We start from the raw sequence: 26,287 nt of genomic DNA, 5'->3' as shown, positions 1-26,287 counted from the left end.
ATCAATGAACAACTGTGGACTCCCTTCCAGCAGGCATCGCAGCAGTTCTTAGCACATTCAGACTGAGACACAAAGCCCATCTATTTGCATTTAGTTTTCCATAGTAGCAATCCAGGAACAGCTCAGTTTCGCTGCAGGAAGGAAAGAAAGAAAGGAAAGGAAATGCAAATCATGCTAAGGAATTTTCCCTGATATGTATGAGGGAATGACTGGAAGTAGTTTCTTGTCTATGTGATACTACAACAATGGGTGACTTGCAGAAAGCTCATGAGGTTCCACTTCATGAATGTGGGACTAAATTACACCGCACATGTAACTGTAGGTAAATGAACAGAAATGCAAAACAAAGTCTTTATTCATAGGCAGAACTGTGGCTTTGCTGGTGTGTGCGAAACCCAGCTAAAAGCTTCGATCCATCCAAAATGCACAATGCCTGGCTGTCGTGGAACGTTCTGCTGGGGTTTGTGAGTGTTAGAGCTACGAAGAATAACAAATAGCTCCTTAGCTTACTTGAGAAGATCATTCCTATAGGCTTATGCAACTTATTAACCACTTAACTTCTTTCATGTGGCCAGCAATGAGTACTTCCATACTGGGTGCCACTGAAAATAGACCCTATACGGTCTTCACACACGTACAGCTCAGCGGAAATACACAGGAGCCTACCAAGCTTGTAGCATCACTTTATCACTTTATTTACCTTCCTGTTGCTTCGCCTTTTCTCTAAACTGTAAGGTGGCAGAAAAACTCTTGCCTATCCAGCTGGGTCTCCTAGAGCTCTGGCGAAGCAGATAGATAGTTGTCCTCTGCTCCAGCTGGGCAAGGCAGCGGTGCCCCAGCTCACTCCCTACTTCTGCCACTGAGCAGCAGCCCGGAGGTCAACATCTGCCCCACAGCACTGGCTGGGGGGGGGAAGAAAAAGAGGGAGAAGAATGCCAAGTGTTGCGCAGAGGTCTTCGGGCTGCCCATAGGAGCCAAAGTTTTAGCTGTCTGTACTGGCAAGGTTAGCAGAGAGAATTTTAATCCCAGTCTTTGTCCCATTAGCAGATAATTACAAGGATGGGAGACTCACCAGCCCAAAGCATTGTAGCGTTCATTCAAACACATGTATTTAGGAGATGATCAACAGCACCAAGGCACAGAAAGTTTAAATGAGTTGGTTGCGCAGGACCAAAAGAGAGACCTCACATCTTTTTGTGAAAATTTCCATGTGAACTACAACATCACTCTCATTTCCTGAGATATGAGACATTCTTTTCAGGCTTTTATGGAGAAATCATTCTTTTCATAAGTTTAATTTTGGAATTGTTTAAAATTCAAATATATTTGAACAACCTTTAGTATATAGTTTCAATAAAATGTCTATGTTCCTAAAAGTGTACTTTCAAGTTAATACATTTGGGAATTATTAATGACATGTTGACTAAGTTCATGGCTTTTGTTACTTCTTTAAACACATTCATATTTTATTTTCACTGGCTTTCATTAGTCATAGAATTTTTTTCTTTTTACAAAAGTACATATCCGCAGATAACATGAATCATGTCGTAAAGAAGGTATTTACAACGTGAAGTGCTGAACTTTTAAAATAAAGTGAATTTGACATTTTGAACTTAACACTGTCCTTTCCATGAGTGACACAGACTCTTTAAAAAGACAAACTTGTGTTGCTTTTATCCGTTTCTATCTATGGGTAAAATTCTTTCTCTGACACCCTCCTCTTCCCTTCTCTTTTCCTGCGAAACATACAGAAATAGAATAACAAATTATTTTGTCAGTGTTGTAGCAGGAGTTGCTTGATAGAGGGACACTCCAAAACACTTCCCCGAGTAAGATCATACATTACAGAAATAGAATAGTTTTATGTTTTATCTTGTCTGAACAACTGGAATGTAATGAGGTGTATTCGGAACGATAGGGAGTAGCTCTGAACTGGAACACGAACAACAAATCTACACCCTAAAGTGGGGTTTGAAGGACTGCACTTATTGCCATTGTGCTGACCCTGTGCTAGAGGTATGACTTTACATTTTGGTCTTCCTTTTCAATAAATAAATTGCAATGTATTGAGTAATATATATCAAGACACTATCAGTTCTTGAAATATCTGCTTCATGACACTTATGAGGTAAAGAGAACTAGCAAATTAGAGTTTTCTTTTGCTGTGGGAATGTAACTGTCAAGTTACAGTTGCTATATAGATAGTTCTCCTGGTCATGTTTTATTTTAAATTGGATTCTTCCAGTTACAAGGTGCAGCTGAAATGAAAATGTAAACCTTGATTTTAGTGTGGCTACTTCAATAAATACAAGTTGCAGAATGAGATCTATATTTATTTTGGAACATACGCTGTTTACTTTAGGAGTATCGTGTTTAATCCAAATGCACTTGTTCCTGTGAGCAAGCAAACCAGGATTTTAATCACTTTTTCTATTAGAAAAGAATGACATCCATTGTGTGTTCTAAAAGGGTTACGTGTTCAGTGCAGGAGAGCACTCCTAAGTCATCGGCTATGAAAAGGAGTTTGTTAAATAATTTTAGTTCTTAGTCCTGAGTGTGCTTATAATAGCTAATAGTTTATATAGCTAATAGCCTTAAATTTAATTTTTTTGTTTTGATGTGCTATTTTAACACTAAAAGGTGGGGTTTGGGTTTTTGTTGTGATTTTTTTTTTTTTTACACTATAAGCTTCTCTTTATAGTCTTAAAGTTTAAAATGGGAGTGTTTTGAAAGCCTTCACAGCCTGATTTAATTCCTTGACTGTTCATCCACAAATTGTCAGACAGAATGAAGTGGATTTCAAGAACTCTCTTTGTTCTTCATATCCTGTGCCTGACCCACAGGTAATCTGCACCTTTTTTCTTCAGCGCCGAATAATTGTGGTGGGAAAGAAGAGAAAATGTTAGGGTCACAAAGTGCAGGCTAGACAGAGATGACAGGTCCTGCCAATTGAGTGCCAGTATTGAGAACCTGCGAACCGTGGTCTCTGCATTTTCACATGGACTTGCGCTGTATGTTAACAGGCGCTCCGCGATGATGGGTTGGGAAGTTCAGCACTTCAGCCTTTATTGCCTCGGCTTGAAAGGAAGCGCAGAGGTGTTTTGTATATTTAGCAAGTACAGTAGAGGAGCATTTGGCACAGGCCATACACATACACATGGGATATAGGCGTGTTGTTCTATGTTACGTCAATTTTCTAACCCATACGCATATTAGAGATTTTGCAATCCTTCTAGTCAAGTGAAAACCAGATTTACTTGTCAAGTTTAATGACTACTGTTAAATAATGTTGTGATCCTTGCATGTTATTTTTCTAAAATTTGAATAGAGACTAGTTGGCACAGTCTGCTTTTTATTTTTCAGGAAGATAACCACACCTATAAGTAAAGAGGTGTAGAAACCAACCGATTTATAAAGAAAAATGGTCATTCGCAGACTAGCTCTGGAATATGCTTGGAAAAACATTCTTTGACAATCTGCAAACCTGTACTTCCCAAAGACGCATGTTGTGGTGGCTTGTAGAAGTGATGAGTATTTGTGGAGCGGATAATAATCTGAAAGGGTATATATCTTAAAGGGTATATATCTTATTTCTGGAAAAGACATAAACAGATACTGCTGTTGTAAAAAGCTGCATAAAAACACAGCAGTGTACACTAGAGGATTTATTTTTTTTTAATTAGGATTTTTTTCAGATACATCCCATTTATAAAGGATTGCAGCTTTAACTTGTTTTGCCAGATCTGTTCTCACATGTACATGGCCGAATTTCTCTACTGTTCAGTAGGGAAAATGAAGCAGTGGATATAATTGCGTAATGACAGATATGAGAGGAACAGAGAATCCCAGCAATCATTTCCTGTGAGTTGGCCAGCTTCCAGGCTGTCTCAATGGGCACGCTGATGTAAAGGCAAAATGAAAATAGCTTGTTCTGAAGGGTGGTTGTTGATTTCCCCGCCCCCACCCCACTCATTTGACTTTGCAGACTAAGGTATTGAAACAATTAGTTGACAGCATGGTGTTAGTTTTCTCATGGTAAATTAAGAAGATTAACCAAACGTGGAAATGCATTTTAGTTATAATCAGCAGATTTGGGACTGTAATACTTTGGCATCTTCTGAGGCTATGTTCATAATATTTTTCACGTTATTCCTTTTCATAATGTGCAAACTTGTCCAGAGTTATCTTACACTCAGTGTTTATTCAAAGACAGCAGAATTATTGGATTTATTTTTGTTAGTTTTGTAATGCAGAAATGTCAATGATCAGTGTGCGAGTCGTTACGTCACTCCACTTGGCATGTAGTATTGGCACAGATAAGAGGAACTCTTGTAACCGCCTTAATCTCTTTTATTATTATTATTATTATTATTAATTTTCCTACAGTAAAGTGAGTAGTGAGGCATATTTTACATAATTATGGCAGAAGTGCACAACTTGACGGGTGGTAGCAAAGGAGCAGAGTAACATAAATATTTGCAGAACATTTCTGCCATAACTTAATGCTTTGCATATGAATCTTTCTAAAGATCCTAAGTTAGTTTAAAGGAAGGATTCCAGAAGACTGCATAGGTCCAGGCATTTTAAGAGCTGTGAATGATGACTGTGGAGCATCTCTGGGAGTTTTTGGCTCGTCATACAAAAACAGAACAGAGAAGGCGGAAAAGTTAGCAGGAAGGAGTTAGCAAATGCTTTGGGAATGGAGGAGGGAGAAGACACAAGCTTTCCATGTACAAGTCTTAGGCTAGACTCATCTAGTCATTCATTTTCAATTGTTGTTTTTCTTTGGCTTGCTGCATTTCACTGGAGACATATTTTCACTTAGCAAATGATTGCAGCAGTTTTACAGAGCTCCAGCAAGCACGTATCTGCTGCTGCTTCAAGCCCCAAAGCAGAGCTGGTGGAAGGGAACGTAGAAACAAGCCTCAGTTAACTCCGTGCAATGTCTGTTGGTTTAATTGAGCTGCTGCAGGAGATTTGTTTCAAGCTAAGCCACCAGTTGTGGCACTGGAAGGTCTGAGGGGCACAAGCACGTGGATCCGTGCAAGCCAGCTGTGCGAGAGAACAGCAAAGGACCACATGGACAGTAACTTCTTAAACTACTATAGGTAGATTTGCTGAGTTACGTACCGACACACTCATTTTCCCTTAGGCTAATTGGTAAGTCCAGAGACAACCCCCAATATCATCATTAGTATTGTATCTTTGAGCATGCTTTGAGCATGTTACTAATGTTTTATATCAATTATCTAGCATCCTCCCTCATCCAAACTTGCACTGGTGTGTAGGTGTGTAGGAAATGTCTCCTTTCTCTCCCTTGCCAACAGCTTTTGCTGGGGTGTCCCTCCTGCAGGTTTTTAAATCCTCCTGCATTTCACAGCTTGCTGTCTTCCGTGCTGCCTCTCCTGAACTGAAAAGACTTACGCTCTCCCTTTGCAGAAGATGAATTTTCTCTCTGCCCCGAATTCTTTCTTAAAATTTAATTCTCCATGAAGCCCTTTGAACAAACCTCCCCAGCTTCCAGATGGCACTTAACTGAGGTAGCTCTGAAGGTGCTGCTTTGGGCAGCTGCCAGGAGGACCAGTTCCGCTTCCACCTCCCAGCCCCACTCTCCTGACGTTTCCCACAGCGGCCATCAAGCTAGTGTGCTGATCCCACAGAAAACCAACCACAAAAAACCAACTGCTCTGGGTTTCTTCTTCAACTTGCCCTATGATTGCTAGTTACTGCTGCAAGGGATCTGCAGCAGAGATCTGAATCAGAGCAGCGTTGCTTCCCTAGGCTAAATTACCCTTTGCAAATACCTGTCCTATCCCATGTCTGACCCTCAGACACAGAACATGCATGCGGCACCATGAATAAGATCTTTTAAAGATTCTGTATGTAATACCTAATTTTCTAATGCGAATGGCAAGGGTTTCATTAAAATCAGTGCAGTTTAGAAGACCTATGTGAGAACAAGGTTTAGATGCCTAAGATGCTTTGCCCTTCTGAAAGTATTATCCCTGAAGTATACCAAGTGCATTTTGCTTTTCCAGGGATTGGTCCCAAAGTGCAGAGCTGCATCTCAGCCTGTCTGACTGAAATCCAAACCTTCAGTGCAAACATGTCATCACTTGTAGTCCCTCATGAAGATTTCAAACTGGATACACTGAAGTTGCAAGGTCAACACCTTTAGGAGCAAAACACAGCTTGCTGCATAATCTTTATACATAAGCCACAGGATATTTTGCTCCTTACTTGCCAATTCAGCCTATTTTAAAAGAGAATCCAACAATTTTAATGTTCTGTTTTGGAGCGGACTGCTAAACTGGTTCTATCGTAATAAAATACATCTGCATAAATAACATGTATTTATAGTGTTTCTACAGGGACTTTCAATATTAATTTCAGATATCACTTTGCCAGAGAAATTAGGAGCAGAATAGTAGTACTGTACTTCCTATGGAAATTTTACAAAAGTGTCAAATATATCTGTAAAAGTTTGAAATAGTAAGCTTGCAAACAAATCAGTATTTATTTTTTTTTTTCTGAATAGCTGCATAGCTCTAAGTTGGCTCCCATCACGGAAGCTTTTTTGGGAAGTACTTGAAGATTTTATGAGTCTTTGTATTGATATTAAAATATTTTATATAATATTTTAAAATGTATCTTTGCAAAAATGTACTAGCTGGAGGTGCATACTTTAGTTGTTGCTCAGTGGCAAACGTCATTTTAGCATATCCCTGATTATGGTGCGTATGGAGTCAACTGCTATTTTAAAATGTTGAATATGTGGGTGCTTGCTTATAACTAATCAGGGGACTGCACAGCGTCTCAGGTAGGTTTTCCTCATGAACAAAATGCTCCACACAAAGCAAGCAGGTGAAAACAGATGCAAGGTGTTCTGAAGGACGGTTGGACCAGATCAGTTAAGGGTGAGCAGGTAATTGACTTCTTTGAAGAGATATTCCATAGTAACTTTACTGCTAAAAGAGCGATTGCTAAATGAGTGTTTTTCCTCCCCGTGTTCAGGGGTTGAAAAATGCACCCATCACTCATTATCCCCAAGTCCGAGTCAGCTAGACAGGATGAAAAAATACCTGGCACTCAAAGCTCGCATTTAGCCTCAAAGCTGTGTCCTGCCACTCAGCAGGAACAAAACAGTCGTGCACTGTTTGTGACCTTCCTTTGGTTGTAACGTGGCGTCAATCACATCGGTCTTTAATCCTTTCCAAATTATAACATGTATCTCTTCTACTTCAATTCTGCTTCATTCCCTTCCTGACTTTACTTTTTTCTTCTTTTATTACTGACAAAAGAGAATACTATCTCTTCCCTTGCTATTCAGTATTTCACCTGGAATTTGTGATGTTTGTAACCCTTTCTTCACTTTCCTTCATTTCTTGACACCATTTCTATACCTTCACCCCACCAATTTTTAGCGTCTAATTTCTTTTCTGGGTTTTTCTCTCCAAAATTCCTCTTTCTTTCAATACCATGATTTCTGTTTCTAATGTAACATTTAAATTCTTCACTTTTTACCTACCAAGCAGAAGGTTAGACAAATGGGGATAATGTCTGTGATGTCCCAGAGCTTCTGATCGTCCCAAGACCTTGCAGCGTAAATTAAAATTCCAAGTCCTCTGGTCGTCTCGAACTGTGGAATCTAAGATGTAGTGGTGTCATCTTTCCTGCCTCTATCTTTTCCCTGAGAGAACTGAATTTGGAAGTCTGTTGAGTTATTCCTTCTTTCAGCTGCTCCTGTGAGAAGCTGATCTTCTACTCCTTCCTTTAGTTTCGCAGTTACTAAAAAAAATTGTTTCTTTTTCCTAGTTTTCTATTTTGAATCCTCTTCTCCAGTAACTTGTTCTAGTTGTCATTCATAGTTTCTGAGCTGGGGGAGGAGGCTATTGACTTGATAATTTTCACTGCTGCTTTGACAACCCAAGCTTAAGTTTTCTATCCATGGAGACTTTGAGAAGTCACTGAGCAGTGGAAGAACAACTACAGCGGCAAACTCACAGGTTCAGAGGGTGTCCCTTCATTAGCTTACACTTCATATTTGAATTGTTAACTTTGTAGGCATTTGAATGGACAGTTCCTTTCAGTTTTAAACAAAAAAAACTTAATTTCTGTGAATTTGATAACTTGCTGAAGAAGCTTCTGGCCTTTTTTTTTTTAGCCAAGTTGATTTTCAAAGCCTGGCAACATATGTTCACACTTGTAGTTTCAGCTGTGTCCTAATGCATTTGTCTGCCTGAGGAGGAAATTCACTGTATGGTGGTTAAATACGAGCAAATGTAGTATTGTCTTTCCTGTGCTGGTTGTCACTCTTACCTCTCTCTCTAGCACAAGCTACCTGTGCGTAAAAATACAAAATAGTATGTATTACAGTAAGAATAAGTATATGTTGTGCAAGTACAAAACCCTTGTACAATCACACCTTGTTCTTCAAAGCGCTTGAAAAGTTTCTGAGGCATTTTTCATAGACCTGTGTGTTTAAAAGTCTAGAATCCACAGCCATCATGTGAGGCCAAATAGACTTCTTCAGCTTTTTTCTTATCTGAGGTTGTTGACCTCAGGAGAGGAGGAGAAGGTTACAGGGTCAAAGTCTTTTCCTCCTTGGAGCTTGCTGCTTGCTGGGAGAGGGCTGGCTGGAAAATAGATGTTTTAGAAAAAGGGTTGAGGGTCATGATTTTAATTCTGTTAGGGAACAGCTGGTTTGAGTTTCTTTCCACTTCTATCTTCCCTCCCTTCCTCACAAATCCATGGAGAGAGAAAAATTTGTTCAGAGGAAAGCAGTAACACAAAAATAAAGGATTGCAGTATTTTCATGTTTTAAATAGATCATGTGCGTTATAGAACTTCACATTAAGAGAGAGAAGAGGAAATTATTAAAATAATTGAAATCCATTATTGTTTCAAGCATTGAATTGAGATTGATCTGGAGTGCCAGAGGTTTATTTGTTTTCCTGCCAAAAGTTAAATTGTTAATAGTAACGTTCTAATGTTTTTCTGGTGGATAAACAATATGCATTACGATTTTTAATTTAGTGATGGACAAAGCTAATTATGAATGTGCCATGTTAGTTTGCATACAAGTCGCTGAAGAAAGATGGTTTGATTTGGCTATTTCTGTTCAGATTTTCTTCATCTTTGCATGCTGCTTTCATGCACTAAGACCAAAGAGAGAGAAGGAAACTCACAACTCTCAAATGAATGGCAAACTAGGAACAGATTTTTCGTCTGCGCTCCTCTGAAACACTGGCCTCAGGCTGTGTTGGTGTGTGGCTCAACAGCAATCAGAGGTCATAATTTCATTGGCGGTTAGCATCAGGTTTAATTTTTCTAATATGTTACATTTACCAAAATGTCTGGTTTCAGTTACACTTATGCACTGACTGAATCAGCTTTGAGCAGCATGATGTTTTAAGGTACCTGAAAGGCTACAAGAACGTTTATGGAACACATATGCTAATTGTTTTTAACCACTTTCCTTTCTAAACACAAAAATGTGTTTTTGGAAAGCCGTTTAACAGTAGTAGCTAATGGTGGTGTGCATTTATTCTAAGAAATGAGCACAAGGAATAGGTAAAATAGTTGTTTTAACAAGACTGCCATCTACTGATTTCCACAATTAAAAATATCCCTGATGAGCAGATTGTTCGTAGCCTTTTATAGCTTTATTTTCGAGATTTGCAAGATCAAGAAAATTATAAAGTCTTTCTGTTGCCTTAGGAATGCGACCAGGTTCACATTGACGACGTGTCTTCCGACGACAACGGTCAAGATTTAAGGTACAGGAGAACTGAACGAGATAAAACGTTGCTTTGCAAGCTCCTTCCTGGGAAAGCGATGAACTGCTGTAATGCTTACAGTAGCCCACTGTCTTTTTAGCTCTCTTAGCCTTTGCAACCCAGCAAAGCAAGTAGCTGGTGGCTGAATGTCGCCCCTTGCGTTTCGTTAACCTGGGAGTCTGTTTTTCTCTGACCAGCACCTATAACTTCGGAACAGACGGCTTTCCCGCGGCCGCCACCAGTGCGAATTTGTGCCTCGCGACGGGGGTGCGCGGAGGAGTGGACTGGATGCGAAAATTGGCTTTCCGCTACAGACGAGTAAAAGAAATATATAATACCTACAAAAATAATGTCGGAGGCAAGTGACTCTGAAGTATATAACAAAAATAGATGAGAAGTAGTAAAAGGGAAGAACTTTTGGTTTATGTTCCTTTTTTTAACATGGTAGTGTTTAGTGCTGTTTAGTTTGCAGCGTGTGGAAAATGAGCTAACGAAAGCAAAGGAAAATGACAGAATGTTGCTTAATTTCGGTGCAGACATGTCCTTATCTACTCCACAGGTCTTCTTGGTCCAGCAAAAAGAGAGGCTTGGTTACAACTCAGAGCAGAAATCGAAGCTTTGACGGATTCTTGGTTAACACTTGCACTGAAAGCACTCACCCTTATTCATTCGAGGTGAGTACGAAGAGTACGAGGCAGTTAGGACACTTGAGGATGTCTGCTGATGGTCTAGAAGATGCTGCCCGGTCTGGTGGGCAAAATGCCACACCTGGAGGACCCTCTTATTCCTTGTTCTGGTCTGACCATGCCACTCTACCTTGCTCTCCTTTAAGGTGGAAAAAAACCCTTTTCTTTGCAAGTGGCAATAATAATGGTGAGGGGGGTTGATGGGAGGGGTAAGGTTTTCCTTGTTCTGTTTCGTTTTGTTAAAAAAAGGATGTTTGCATTTTCTCTTCCATAGGACAAACTGTGTGAACATTCTTGTAACAACTACTCAGCTAATTCCAGCTCTGGCAAAAGTCTTGTTGTATGGACTAGGGGTTGTATTTCCCATAGAGAATATTTACAGTGCAACTAAAATAGGTGAGCTATTTTTATAATATTGTGATACATTTGAAGCTGTAATTCTAAACAAAAAGCTACTGTAGTCTATATTTATTTCTTACATGCATTCACTGTAGCAAATATAGAGATTAGTAATACCTGATCTCATGAAACACTTTTCATGCTAAAGCATTCTAAAAGCGCTTTTCAAACGTTTGTCATGATCCAGCACAGAAAGCTTCATATAGCTCTATTAATGCTGAAGCAGCCTCTGTTAGGAGGAAATATAATTGCATTTTTGTCCTCATTTCTCAAAACTGTGAGGCTATGTAGCAGTTGAGGAGACTTTTTAGTAGACTGTAAGTAGAGAACGCTGAAGTCTCCCCAGATGAGCAGAAGAAATTCTGTAAAGGTAAGCCCCGGCTCCATTTCATTCATGGGCTCTGCAGCAAATTTTGGTAAACAATTTACCAGAAGCAAGAATGTTTTGCTGCAGAATGTGATTATTTAAGTTCATTCATACTGACTGTAATAAGCTTCAGCCAGGCAAGTGTTTATTTCTGTTTTCTGGTTCAATATAGAAGATATATTCTGAGTATGTAGAAGTACATAGGACCAGATGGCAATGGTGCTTGTAGTTTTTAATGTGATTATGACATATCTGTTCTATCTCAGATTCCCTCAAAATTGTGGGCTACATGAAAAAAATTTTCATGTGTTCTTAAGTATCTGTAATACAGGAAGCTCAAATGGCCGAGAAAAAATGGTGGGTTATTTTTGTTTGGTTTTGTGTTTTTAAAAAGGCTTAGTTGAGAGTTTGATGCAGAAATTTGAAAGCATTACCATAAAAGATTTAAAACTGTTTCCTGGATAGAAATGTTATGGTACCATCTGTCAAAACTACAAAGTAAATTAAAACTTTGAATTATAATGCTTTAAATACACAATTTAATTAAAGCATGTTTTAATACTCACTTATGACTTCACATACACAGGACAGCAGGGTGGTTTTGCAAAACTGCATTCAGTCCCTGACTGTCACAGGAAATCATGCGATTTTTGTAATATGACCCAATTAATAATTTTCAAGCACCATTGCAACCTAGTAAGTGTTGGAGGTTTCTTATACCTGATGCTACTGTTAAAGGTTGTCATTGAGTATTTTGGCTTCTCTGCTGGCTAGAAACCTTTTTTTAATTACCAGCCTATTTGTTCTTACCCTGGTATTGTACTGTAGCTGAAATAACTATTTTGAAAAACACAATTTTTCTCATCGGTTGCTGTAGACACACAGATAAGCTTGTACCTTGACCGGACTGAAGTGATCTTTCAGAATGGGTACATTTGAAAAAACTCAACTGTAAACTTTTACTTTCTTTCTGGCTTCCCAGTACCAGTACCTGAAGCTTCCCAGTATCGGTACCTATGTATAGTACTGGAGCACTGGGATCATTTCCCTAGGTCTGTGCCGTGAAGTAAGGAGCCACATTAATGGATCCCAGTGCAGGATCAAGGACCTTGCCCATGTATTGGATTACAGGCATTTAAATCTAAATCTTTTGGGTGACCTTCTAAATCGGGATACTACTGTTTTAGAAGCTGTGATTAATCTTGTCACAGGTTGTGGAGAAAAAGCTAGAATTTCAACTCAGATTCAATCAATTTGCTCAGTTTGGGATACTGGCCGTGAACAGCCAGTAGAGAATTCTCCTGGTAGGGAAATTCCCCCCACAGCCTGTCTCAGATTAGGGAAGGAGACAAGAAAGGTGATATTGCGGACCTCTAGTCCACTATGTCTGCCAGGGCGTGTGTACTTAAGAATCTCATGGAGCAGATTTTGAGGTTGCCTGTCAGCTGCTGTGGCAGGAGTAAAGCTGCAGTTGGCCTTGATATGCCATCCTGCGGGAGATGCTCTTCTCTCCCAGTACCTCTAATTGTTTGTTATGCTCCGGGGGAGATCTGGGCTAAGAAGTGATTTATTTGATGTCATCCCATCACCACCTGTCCTGAATAGTCTGATCTTTTTCTTTCAGGAAAGGAAAGTTGTTTTGAGCGAATAATTCAAAGATTTGGAAGAAAAGTAGTGTATGTTGTTATAGGGGATGGTGTCGAAGAAGAACAAGGCGCAAAAAAGGTAATAGCTCTTCTTTAGTGCGGGTTGATTTCAAGAGTCTGAAAGCAAAATTGTCTTTTCTTTGACATGGGACAGCATGCGTTGACATTTGGGTTTTGTATCTTTGCTTTATGAAATATGTTTTGACCATGTCTAGTAAAAAGCTGCATAAAACTGTAGATAATAACATGCCCTACTGTTCTCCAAAAGACACATTAAGCTAGCTCTGTATGTTTGATGTCTTTCAAAAAGGAGCCAGAAAATGGACCCCGGCTTTTGTGCCAAGAACTAATAGTTCTGTTTTCATTGGCATCCCAAAATACCACATAGGATGTTATGAATATAAGCAAAAAATGGCAATTCTTGCTGATCAAAGGCAGTGTGCTATTTGACTATATGAAACACGTATGTGTCACACCTTGAAAAGGTATGTGGGACTGGAGTAGGTATACAGAAATTTCAGTTTTCTTGTGCGTCCGTTATTTGGAATCTGCGTTCAGGTGACTGTGCTCAGGACTTGTGGCTTGTCCTGCATTCATAACCTCAGTTAACAGAGCAGAGGATACTATTTGACTATGTCTTTTATTATTTTTCGCTTTCCTCTGGGAAGGAGGGAAAAATTCACTTTTTTTTTTTTTTGTCCCACTGTGGAGCACGCTCCATAAAAAGCAGTACTTCCCACTGAAAAATAATAGGCAGTATTCCTAGCCTTGCTATTTTACCCAAGTACCGCAGATACAGACCCTTCGCTTGGAGGAATGAGGCATAATATTGGCTATTTGAACAATTGGAGCAGGAATAGGAAAACGGGCATTTCTGTTCTTGCTTCCTTTTACAGGTAAATTGCTTTTACACAGCTGCTTTTTTACCACAAAACTCTCTGTGGTACTTCTATATCTGTTTCCACTGTAGCTTTTTAAATTGGAGAAGTGAAACTAATTAACCCGCACGGCGTTTTAACAGCCATTGGCTGGTTTTGCTTCATGAAATCCGGGTTTTGTGCCCCCGCAGCATTGCGGGTAGGTTCCCGGCTCGTCCCGGCACTTTGCAGAGTCTCAGTTTCATATATCCCTTTGGCGGACTGACGGGAACGGTTTGCTCCTTTCTCCTTCAGAAATGCCTTTCATCTTTGCGGAGAAATGTTTTCCCGCTGTAAATGATTACATTTTAAAAGCTGCATTTAAGATCAGGGGGCAAAAAAAAAAATCTTCTTTTTGTTCCTTTTCTGTTGCTCGGTGAAATAGCATTGTATATGATAATGGCAGGAGTAGTCCTTTCGGTAACATTATCTAATTCAATGCTTTTTTCAACAGGAAACATGATTCAGAAAAGCATAAGAAAAAGCCTTTCCAGTTGCTAAGAGGAGTAGCAGTACAGAAAGTTCCTTTGTGCCATTACTTCTGCGTATTCTTTCTCGGTGGAAGGAATTTTCAGATTCAAAGCATGTTAGATGCTCTGGATTAAATTATCTGCTGCAGCAATGCCAGAGAAGTCAATAAGTAGACCAGCAGCCCTGCCTTTCTGCAGAAACTATTAATCTGATTAAGGAAAATGCTTCTGTGATTCTTGTCCTGCTTCTCACTCCACCGAAAAAGAAGTCACCATTTCACACTGTGAAAGCAGGATTTTGCCTCTTAACTTTTGGCCCTCACATCCTGCAAGAGCAAGAACCACACGGTGCCTTGCGGTACGAGGAGCTGCTCCCAACTCAGATGATGCCTTTTTGGTTATCTGCCCCTCAGGTCGGTTTTATGGTTGTTAGGAGGAGCGAGCGTGGGAATGCAGCCTAGTGTACACTGTGCTTCAGTTGAAAGATGTTTGCTCTAAGGAATAAATGGTGTCGCTGTATTAGAAAAGAGTAAAAGCCTAGACCTTCTCTGGAGAATGTGCAGACAAAACAGGAGATTTACCCCCACAAAAACACCCGAAGCTCATCAATCCAAAGCGGCGTTAACTGTCCCATATGTATCCCATTGCCGGGCTTATCCCCTTCACCTTGTTAGCTGGTTCCCTCCTGCCTTCCTTCCCATCACCACATCAAGTTTTGTGATATTCTCAGGGCAGGGACAGCTTTTGTGTTACCCCTCTGCGCAGCACTTTGCTGAAGCGGTTTGGCCTATGGGGAAGCCCTTAGTATCTGTACATTTCTTTACACTACTTAGAGCATAAGCAGTACACCCTTCTTTAAATAGCACTTCACTGACTACGTGTAAACTGTAACGAGTATTTTTAAGTGAGCATATAAATTCAAACCTATTTATTTTGAGAGATTTTTTATTCTGTGTTCATTTGGTGACAAAAGCTGAACTTCCAGCTTAGGAGGTAAGAAAGTTAAGGTTTGTTATTCAAAATGATTTACCAAAAATTTATCATTTGCTTAATCGTCAAACAAGATTTTCATTTATGCCATTCATGGAAAAGCCTGAGTCAATACAGCGATAGCGAAAATAAAGGCCAGGTTTAAAATCTTTTTATTGTTGTCATTATTATAAAAATTCAATAATAGAAACTTTTTAATACCATTTAAAAGATCATTGCTCTTTTGAGAAACATTTTTAGGATAGACTTTTTTTTCATAAAACGCCTCTTTCCATTGATGAAAATAAATACAATACACCGAGGAAACCACAGGCTCTTACGTTTCACGTAGCACGGGACAAGCCATGGTATCAACACCTTTGTGTCGCTGTTGCTTCCAGCAAAACATTTTATAAGAAAATGAAAATTCTTGGGAGGTTTGCGTTGCAGACTGAGAAATAACCCTACCCTTCTGCATGAGTTCAGCGCGCAGCCAGGGTGGCTGCAATGCCAGGGTTCACGCGGAGGTTGCTACCTTCGGATCAGCTTCCCCGGGAAAAGAGGGAGAGGAGGGGAGAGGGAGAAGGGTGTGAGAGCCGAGGGGTGCTGGGGGCGGCTGCCCAAGCCTCCGCCTCCGAGCGCTACTGCGGTGACACAGCTATTCGCAGAATAAGTTGCTGGGGTTTCCTGCCAGAGACTCCATTGTCTTGGCATTTTGTTTTGCTTCGCTTTGTTTTTTTCGTGTTTTGGGCTGTTTTTTCGCTTTGTTTAGTTGTGTTGTGTTTTGTTTTATTTGAGCTCGTCTTTTGCCTTTGCCTTTGGAGACACAGTCGGGAAATGCTCGTAAATGCAGAAATAAATAATACAGAAATACAGAAAAAAAACCCCAACCAACTCCTGAGTTTTTCTACTTAGGAGAATCCTCCAAAGGATTTCTGATTTGCGAGAGGAGACAAAGGAGGAGGCTCTCAGCACCGAGGAGCTGGATTTTACATCAGGTGATTCGGCAGAGCCCGGGCAAATCGGCTGCTCCCTTTGTCTCCAAAATGGTCACGCTGCCTCGGAGGGAAATTTGGAGGAAAAGTCATAAATCTTTGTGGAGCAATAAATAGAATATAAATGGGTATCCAATATGCCACTGCTTTTAAGCTCACAGTCACACTGTGCTGGTCAGGTTTGGGGTAGGAAGTAAAGACGACCGCTTAGCAAACCTGGCAGGAACACAACAAAAATACTGTGAAAGATGACAGAAACCGATGAGTTTTCTATTCAAATCCGTCACAACTCTCAGGAGTAAGGGTTTTGTATAAATACGTATTCATTTAAGGGAAGGAGGGTAGTCTGCACTTTTCGGTGTTGTCTTCAAAAAATAGCTTTGTTTTGCACGTGTATTAGTAGAAACACTTTATTTTGTTAAATAAAATAGTTGATGTTTTGTTCTTTCAGTAAATACACGCTGAAAAGTAATATTGCTTCTATTGCAGAAATAAAACACCTTAATATTTTAGGCTATTTAATAATGTTGTGATTATTATTAGATTTACTAAATTAATTTTTTTACTTTTCATGCTTTTTACACCAAAACCAAATTCAGACTTTTGCCACCGTATTTCATTTCAAAATGCCATCAAAATTAAATCATTAAAAAGCTGATAAATGTATTTATTACCAAGTCTCATCTACAAAACACTTTATGTTTTTTAAAAGACAAAAGCTGCGTATTTACTCGGAAGATACTGAAATAGTAAACAAAATCATTGTTTTACTGCCAGTATAGATGCATGTTATAGATGTTATATATGTTATAGATGTTATAGATACAGTAAGAAAAGCTTTCTTATAGTTTCATTAGATACTAACGCATCCAGTTACACCGCCTATTTATTAGTGGGTAGCATTTGTCGTCCATTCTCCCACAGCAGCAAACGAGATATTAGCATTTTTCTGTGTGCTCAGAATAGAAGACACGTGTTGTACATGACATGTGTGCAAAGTGTTGGCAGGGATGACTTTCTAAAGGCAATATTTAGTGAATATATATACAAAGAAACTCTTGTCCGGTCATTCGGGAAGAATAAAATGTACTTGTGTCTCATGGGTGTGTTGCCACTTTTGAAAGGGCTGAATAGCTGTGGCTAAATGGGGCATGTTAATACAGGAATAATGTATAAGGGTTTGTGTGATAATTTTGTTACTTGAAATGTTTTAGTTTTGTACAATCATTTGTTATTTTAGATAGGGTGAAAATTACTCTATATGCCCCCTGAACACACATGCGTATATATGGGCACATACGTGTGCGAGACTGTATCTACACACACAAACATGTACATATAGATATATATAGCTCTGTATCGGGTTTGTTTCCCCTCCTCTTAGCCATGAAGGCTGTGCTGTAGGGTCAGACTGATAGAGATCTGAATTCGGCCTTGCGAAGAGCGCCGGTGCAGATTCCAGGCCTGTGCAGCCGCCGCGTTCCTGGCGTGCTTTATTTCTTGGGAGTGTGCTGCTGGTCTTTTGACCTATATGCAGGAGAACTGAAAATAATTATAATCCTGAGGTTTACACAACCTCTTTGTTTTCGTGGGACTCTCCAGAATCATTCCACACCTCACTCCTGCAACTGCATGGAGTAAGAGGAGGTATACTCCTTTCACAGACGGACATAAATAAAGCAGAGGACACTTAAGCGAGTTTCAAATAGAAAGATATAGCCAAAATAATGACCACTTAAAGTTTTGGTTTAAAATCTGACCATAAACAGCTGAGGGTAATCCAAAACTTGATATTGCATATGGGCATCTAGCAAGAATTGCTGTGATTTGATTTAGCAGAAGCTAAAGCTTCTGTTAAATCAATCAGTGTCTTTAACTGCCCAAGCTGCATGGTGTGTGTACGCTCTGTGATGCTGAGGCTGTTACTAGGGAAGCAGTATAATGCTGGAGCTGCATGAAGTGGGAGCTGGAGGCCAAGAATTTATTACTACAATTCTCCCTATTCATTAGTTTGCTGTATGACCTTGGAGGCCGTCCATGTCATTGACTCTTGGCTTCTGCAAGAGACACTACGCAAAGGCAGGTGTCCACCAGACTCTTCACCGCGCCGCATCTTAGGTACGCTGCGTACACCTCCCTGCCCCAGTGGCTAAGACAGAGCTGGTGCCAAGCTGACTAAAGAGAATCATGGAGTTCTGGCTGGCTGGCAGGGGGAGCACGTAGATCCTATCTGGCATGGGGCTTGTGAGAGAAGAGGGAAACTGTAGCCACGCAAGAAATGGAGGCAGCACTGCTGAGCATCACCGGCCAAGTGCAGTCATCTGGCAACACTGCACGGACCTGCTGCAAGCACAAACCTGTGCCCGTTTGTCCTTGATGTCATACCCCTATCAGATGTTGTAAATTCTTCCAGCAAGATCTCGCAGCCTAAATGAGAGATAGGTGCACAGAAGCTTTTGGAGTGTCTGCAGAACAGCATGATTAGGAATTTTTATGTCGTTTTGCTCTTGCTGGTTCGTTTCCTGGAGATGGTGCAAGAAATCAATCTTTAGGAAAGATTTGAGTTGGAAAGCTGCAGTGTCTAACCTTACAGATCGCAGAGGATAGACTATCTGTATGATGTAACTGAAAACACAGGGACGTGGCGTTGTAACTGAGTAAACTAGTTGCATCTAGTTTCTGTTGCTGGTGGAGAGTAGAGACAATGCAATGGAAGTCTAGATTGAAAATGAAGAAATAGTATGTGTCACAGTCAGTTTTAACGCGTCCTTCTTAGGGAAAGGTTTAATCTGTAAAAGCGTTTTGGAAATATCATAAGTGTTTTTCCCAACAACATCTCGATTGTGTCTGAATTATTTTGTTTGTTGGTTTTGTTCTCTCCATAAGCAGCTATGGCTCATGCATTTGTCTTCAAGCTGAGATTTAGGCAACTGTTTCTCAAGGCTTTGTAACAATCTAGAGTAAAGCGAAGCAGAACAGAAACTATTCCAGTGGTGCTTCCTTGTGGATCATTTTATTTCCTTCCAGAAGAAATTTCTTTGCTCTAAAATCTAGGCATACTCTGAATGTAGGCATCTGTTGACGCATCCATATTACATTTTAATTCAGATTGGTAGTATCATATCTAAGCAGACCTTCTAGTCATCACCCCTCACTCTGCTTTGATTAACATCCTGGGCTGGTTTTAGGGGAAGAGAAACCCAAACCCAAACAGATTTCTTTTGGATAGAACTAAAGAACAATATATTGTCCAGGTGCTCACCAAATGCTCTGCTACTAATGGGCATTTTTTCCATGATGGCAGAGTAGAGCTATTCTGAGGTGAAAACCCTGGAGCACGGGCACTGGGTGCTCAGCGCCGCATCCTTCGCTCTGCAGCCCCTCTTACTGTGCAACTCTGCCTGCTGACACCTGTCCTTCACGGGGGGGCCATTTTCCAGATTCCTGACAGTGCTCCCTTGCTGATCTTGTACAGCTCTTTAGTCTTGCTTATTAGTATTAATTAACTCAGTATTATCTTCTCTGACTCTCACAAGAGCAACAGTAGATTGTTCCTTAACAGTTGCCATTTGATTTCAGAACAACTTGCCGCTAGTTACATGGTTATGTTTCTTTTAAAAATCTCCCCTTTATTGTATAAATTCAACCCAATTCATCATCACATCATTATCTGGATTGAAGCAACATTCTTCTAAAAATAATAATTATTATTACACTGACAGACAGCTGTTTACCTGAGCTTCTAAAGAGAAATTTATGATAGGCTCTGTGCCAGGATGTTTGACTTCTGAGGCAGGTATAAGGTAAAATTGCAGGGCCTACAGTAAACATGCAACTGGAAACGGAGTTTCACATTGTTTTGAAAATTGTTCTCTATCTTAAAATTTGAGAAGACCTGAATGAAAAAAAAAGGAGGTCAGTGTAGAAGTGATTATCAGAAGAGATGGAGTTTTGCCACTGATTTCAGTAGAATTAGGAGTTTACTTGGGAAGTGCTGAAGGAGGATGAAGAAAGCATCTTTGAGAAGTTGTAGATAAAATGTTCGGGGAACTCCAAAGCTATTGTGATAATAAATTGCTTGTCATTTGCCTCCTAAAGATGCCAGGACGTAAGCTGACCTGATGAAAAGGTGAACACGATCATGTTAGCCTTCAGAACATTGTTGAATTTAAACTATTTTCCCACAGGATTTAAAGAATATTTTCCTGTTGAAAGCTGATGGTTATCTTTTTTTTTTTTTTATTTATGCAAAAGTTCTTGCTGACACTGTAATCCCTGGTTTAGAGTATAAAGATAGTTCTTAATCAGATTTTTACCCTTCATGGATGAGGTAATGTGTGCTTTTTCCTGGTATTTGTGTTTTTTGGTTTATTCGGGTTCTTTGCAAACGTACTTGGGCTCCAGACAGATTTTATTACAGCTAATAGGAAAAAAATATGTATTTATTTTAAAATTGTCCCATATGGAAAAGATGTTTTAAGATCAGCGCTAAGAATGAGCGATGTTATACAAACCACTGGGATAAATTTCCTTTCAAAGTGATGTGAGCAACACATGAGCTATTCTGAATCACCATGGCTATGTTCTTAACTCACCTGCCAGGGATAGTTCCACAAGGAACAAACATGTTTTGTTGGTAATACTTTTACTTCCTATATTTTTTTGGTTTTGATCAAGTTCCGTTCCCTTCCTCAAACTACCCACGTGCTTCATGTATAGGTTATTTTTCTTAATTATTTTCTAGAAATAATATTTACTTCTGCAACGTGCTGAAATCTGTTTTTCTTATGAAGAGATGAGAAACCCCTCCCTTTCCTTAGCATCTCCTGACCTGCTTGCTGTTGTTCGTGTTAGTAGATAGACTTGCCATTATTGATAATCTGTGACGAGGGGGTGGGTCAGAGAAACCAGAGATAAACATGAATGGCTCGAGGCTTTAAGAGCTCTTTTTCTCTCCTGAGCTGTGTTCCCTTATCCTTGCGAAAGACAATGGGTGGGTCTAAATACCAGAATGCTTGGGGTTATTTTTACATGTTGTCTGTGCTGTTCACAGCATGCTATGCCATTTTGGAGGATCTCGAGCCACTCTGACCTTATGGCCCTTCACCATGCCTTGGAACTGGAGTACTTGTAGCAGCTCAGCAGCACTTTGAAACCCCAGAGCCTCCTTCTGCCCGTGGACGGGATGCCTGTGTCTTGTGTCAGCATTGGACTACAGAACTTTGTGATTTCAACATGTTGACGTACAGCTGCAATTGGTCTTAACCCTTGCCCTTTCAGTAAACGGAGGAGCATGTCTTTTTCTTCAGAACAGCTGTTGACTCTGGTACTGCGAGTCCAACAAAAATAAGCCATGCAAATGTTTGAACAACTCATCTTTGCCGTATTTGCTACCAAAAAGAAATAGAGAAGGAAAAAGAAATAAAAAAAAAAAAGGAAATAAAAGGTTCATACCTGTGAAGAAAAAAAAGGACCTGCAAATGCTTTGTAGTTTTTAGACTCTTCAATGTGACACACACCGTTTCTTCAACACAGCAAACTTGATTGCACAATGAAGACTGAGATTTTTCAAAACACCAGTGGAGTAATTTTCTTGTAAAGAAGGTTTACTTTTTGGTTTCTCATACCCAGGGTACTCTGTACATCTTTACTTATTTATGAACAGACTATATTTTGACATCATATAACTGAGAATATGTATAATAGGATTAAAGGCTATTATAAGCCTTTGCCTTATGGTACAGCAACGACTTTTGATTTTAGCACATTACAGAGTAGTTTAAAATATGTCTAATTTAAACTAATAGGTACATCACTGAGACAATCATGTACAGGAAGAATTTTTTGTGTAAATTTGTAATAATGAATGATTCTTTTACATATTGTTAAGGTAAATGCTATTGAAAGATAGTAATGCCTTGTTGGTGAAGAATGAGGCCACGTGTGCACAGGCTGTTGTGCAGTGCCTTATCAATGCGTTGGATATAAATATGTAGATAACGGATTTTTTTAGATAAATTTGTCAAGACCAAAAGCATGGATGTCAAGTGTCAATAAGAATTGGGTTTTGTTCTTCTCAGCTGTTTCTCTACCTTTTTCTTCTCTCGCCTAGTCTCATTATGAAAAGATTGGTTTCTTTCCCCCCATGAAGGAAATATAGATAAAACACAACTGAAGAGGAGTTCTTTGCTATCTTCTGTTTCCTCCTTTAAAGTTAACATATTGATCCTTTTTTAAAGTATTGAAAAATGAAATCATAGATTAATTCCCTAAAGAAATAGAGCGAGAACACAAATATATTTTAAGATGGCTTAAACTGGAATCTTCGTACCAAATAGTTTTTATCTCATCCAAAAATGAAGGAAACTATCATCATCGTTATTTTTAGAAATTAGAAATGGGAATATTTTGGAGAAATTGAACAAGAATAATCATATACATTTAAGTTTTTTAATCCTCTTCCACCAGGAGTCAGATTTTCCTAAGATATAACATCCATTGCCGGCAATGGAAATACTGAAATAGTTATCGCCAAGGAGTTAAAATTTGCTTTTGTCTATACCCATTTACAGGGCAAACCTAGACTGTGTCTGTCTGTGACTTGTGGCTTTTCTAATCCTGAAGGCCATGAGCTACTTGGTCAGGTAAACTGTTAGTCTGACTTCTGGCTTGAATTGTACCAATTCCCTTTACCCGATTTAAACCTCTTCATTAAAAAGAAGCCTCAGCTTTGTTGGTTCATTCTCCAGCTTTTCTTCTTGCTTTCTTTTGCTAAAAACACCAGCCTTGAAACAGCTACCTGCAGAGCTACAAAGCACCAATGTAGCTACACAACACCCTTCTCTATTGGAGGAATCATATTGCTGCTAGAATTCAATATTTGTGGATTGCTTTATTACCAACAGAGAGGTTTTTATCCTACCAAGACTTGCACATGTGCTTTACTTTACCGAGTATGAGTGCTGGAATTCATGCAGTACTCACATACGTACATAAAGCACGTTGTGGGTAGTTTTTAGAATTGAGACTATAATTAGCCTTTTTTTTCCTCAAGCAAAGTAGACAGTGATGGGGGGTTGGTTGTCTTTTTTTTTTTTATTTTTAGTCAGTTGCGGACTAAAAAAAACAAACAGTATATCTGGGCCTTATTGTACAAAAAGTGTGTTGTGTCCACAATTGTGTACAGAATTTTTCTTCATTAATTTTGTTTTAAATTAATAAAATTGATTTGTGAACGTATTAAACAGTTGTCTCGTATGCAAGTCTATGATATTTCTGTCCTTGAGGTCAGGAACGAGGAGACATCTCTCATCTCTTTGCTGTCACAAGGCAGAAGTTGTTCACCTGCTTGTGCCTAGCTGAGATGATAAATAGGATTAAAAAAAATATATTTGCATCTAGTTTACAACAGGCTCAGTTAGATGGGCAGCAGTTGTTTTGTTTATCAGCAGGAGCTAGAGAAGGTCAGTACAGCATAGGGACTTGGTGCATAATGTCCCGGAAATGTGACTCATAGAAGTAAATGCCTGAACGTTGGATGCCGCAGTGCCTCTGACTGTCATGCGAAGCAATCCATGTGCTGAATGGATGAGTCCCATTTTCAGACATCCCTCTCAAGGCTACAGCATTTCTCCCGTCCTCTGAGGATCTAGAGGCCTGAATATCTCGGGGAATTCAGGACTGGTATTGATCTTTTGCAAGCCCAGTGTAAGGCTGCCCTTTAAATCTGGGGAAGTGTGTCCGTGCCCACCATTTTATAGCAGATGCTTTATTGTAGACCCATGAAGTATCTTTCCGGAGTGTGGGTTTGATTCGCTTTTCTAAAGAGAGGAAAGGGCATGCTCAAACCCACACCTCACCTTCTACAAGTTTATCCTAATTAACAACTTTAAAACTAATCTGTCCAATAAACATCCACCACTCCTCCTGGTACTGCTCTACCACCCTGCACAAAGGGATTAGTTGAGTTGGAGAGTGCATAAAAGAAGCCAGTGAACCAAAGAGTGAGTACGGCTGCACTGAAGGGAAAAGCTGGATCAGCCAGGAGGAGAAAATGTGTCAATCAACCATGTATGGTTGTTTTGCAGTGGCTGGTGAAGAGCCCTCTTTGCTCCTCCGCCCATGAGTGAGAGCCTTGAATGGAGGCTCATGGGCACTCATGCTCACTTTCTGGTCCAGTGAGACCTGGGTGTTGTTGCTATGTTGTGGTACAGCTTCAAAAGGAGAGATGGACAGTGCCGCAAGCTAAGAAAGGCATGGCTTAGCCAAGTATGGTTTTGTGTCTTCTCAGGGAGAAAAGCAATTAAGTCAGCATAACTTATTTTCTAACTAATTGTCCAATTATAACAGTAGTGACCAAAAAGAGTGCATTGCACCCATTCCCTGCATGGCGTAGAATTAACTGATGTCTGCTATGTTTTCTGAGCAACTTGATCCTACTGGCATCTGAGGTGCTGGAAGTGCCTGCCAAGTCAGGTCCTCAGGAGATTTAGGAGAAGAAACATCTACTTTCCCACTCTGATGGCCCAGGGATTGAGCTGGGAACCAAGACTGGGCATATGTAAAGAGGTGAAACAACTAAATGCAAATAACTCCTGATTTAGAAACCGCAGTATCTGATAATTTTAGCTAAGGGTGATAGTTTCATTGTAGAGTCTGCCTAAGTCTCATTTTACGTAACTCAGATTCTTTCTGTATGTAACTTTTAGCATCTCTCTCAGTCCTGCGGGAGAGGAAAATAACCTGAATAAAAGGTTCTGGGCAACAAACTAAGCTGTAGTATTATCAGTCTCCATGTGCCAAACACTTTTCCTTTCTTGTATCTACCTCCTGCACTTTCACCTTTCATCCAGCAAATGTTTACTTGGGGGTTGCTGCAGTGTAGCTTGTCCTTTGGCAGTGCTTGTTGCAAGATCTCCAGTCTCACTACGTGTGAAGGATTCAGTTCCACTATGCCACCAGGTGCCAGAAATTGTCTTCCCTTGGGGAGTGGCTTACCCTCAGAAGGATCAAAGTGGAGTTTTCTCTGTTAAAGAAAAATTGAATAATTCTTCCAAACAGTAGAACTCTGGAGCAAGCATAGTGGCTGTAATTCCATGAGGTTTTGCAATTTGCTTCTGCAAATGATAAACAAAGCCTCTGAGGTTTGCTGTTTCTTGTGATGACTAGGATAGAGGTCTTTTGGAGACTGAAATCCCCTTGCCAGCTGGCTGTGCTTTAAAAAGCCACCTCTAAAGCTATCTCTCCGCTCGGTGCACTGAATGCAGTGCTCAGATGTGCTCCTGCACTGCCCATGAAAATGCGTTGACTGTTCTATTGAACTCATTTTGGAGGTTTTGGTGTTTGGATGATCACAACGTTTTAAAGACATCCCCTTTCATCATTGCTTCTGATCTCAGGTTAGTCTTAAACCGAGAATATGAAATTGCAAGTGTTTCTTACCTCCAAACATTTGCTTCCAGAACCCTGGCAGGCCTGTAGCTAAACATTGTCTGACATTAGCGATGGAGGCTCTGTAGCCTAAACATTCTACACTGTGAATCAGCTCCTTTGATACATGAACACACATACTCGGATTAAAAAATGTTGCCTCAGGTCCTCGTTTATTTTAAAATTTTGCATCTTAAAATGATTATATGTACAGTACTATTGCTGCTTTTGAGGCAAAAACAGCCAGATGCAATATGTTATTATTCTGCTGTACTCCATTAGAGCATTGAGTTTACAGTGGCAAATCACAGTTACAGCTTTACAAACTTTTGCTTATTATGTGAAGTTGAAATTGAGCTTTTTGTTTATATTTCCATCACGTTCTTTTAAAGTTGACAACCTCACAAATGGAAGCAAACCCAAGATGAACAAAGGAACTGCTTCTCTGTATTTAGCACCACCGTGGAAGTTGGATGCTCAGTGTTAAATTATGTCTGTGTTTTCAGCGCAGCACCAGTGGCTGCAATAGGCACCTAAATCCCCTCTGAAGTCAATAGCTTTCTTTTTTGAGCCTCTCAGTGCTCAGAAAATTAATTCCTTTTTAAGGAATTTTGTATGAAGGCCCTACTT

The 26,287-nt window shown here is 39.8% G+C and overlaps 1 protein-coding gene across 17 annotated transcripts in view; it reads left to right on the top strand.

Moving 5' to 3' along the window:
* Positions 1–23,463, top strand: part of EYA1 (EYA transcriptional coactivator and phosphatase 1) — a 169,890-nt gene extending 146,427 nt beyond the window's left edge. For all 17 annotated transcript variants that reach the window (XM_074577260.1, XM_074577259.1, XM_074577257.1 and 14 more), the window contains 6 exons: positions 9,721–9,779; positions 9,977–10,137; positions 10,339–10,453; positions 10,740–10,861; positions 12,856–12,956; positions 21,282–23,463. In XM_074577260.1, the coding sequence (XP_074433361.1) occupies positions 9,721–9,779; positions 9,977–10,137; positions 10,339–10,453; positions 10,740–10,861; positions 12,856–12,956; positions 21,282–21,362 (639 nt within the window). In that variant the 3' untranslated portion in view covers positions 21,363–23,463. The remainder of the gene's footprint in view (positions 1–9,720; positions 9,780–9,976; positions 10,138–10,338; positions 10,454–10,739; positions 10,862–12,855; positions 12,957–21,281) is intronic.
* The last annotated feature ends 2,824 nt before the right edge of the window (positions 23,464–26,287 follow it).

The sequence above is a fragment of the Larus michahellis genome, chromosome 2 (genome assembly GCF_964199755.1).
Source record: "Larus michahellis chromosome 2, bLarMic1.1, whole genome shotgun sequence".
In the NCBI taxonomy this organism is placed as follows: Eukaryota; Metazoa; Chordata; class Aves; order Charadriiformes; family Laridae; genus Larus; species Larus michahellis.
This window is presented reverse-complemented; position numbering and strand designations above follow the sequence as displayed.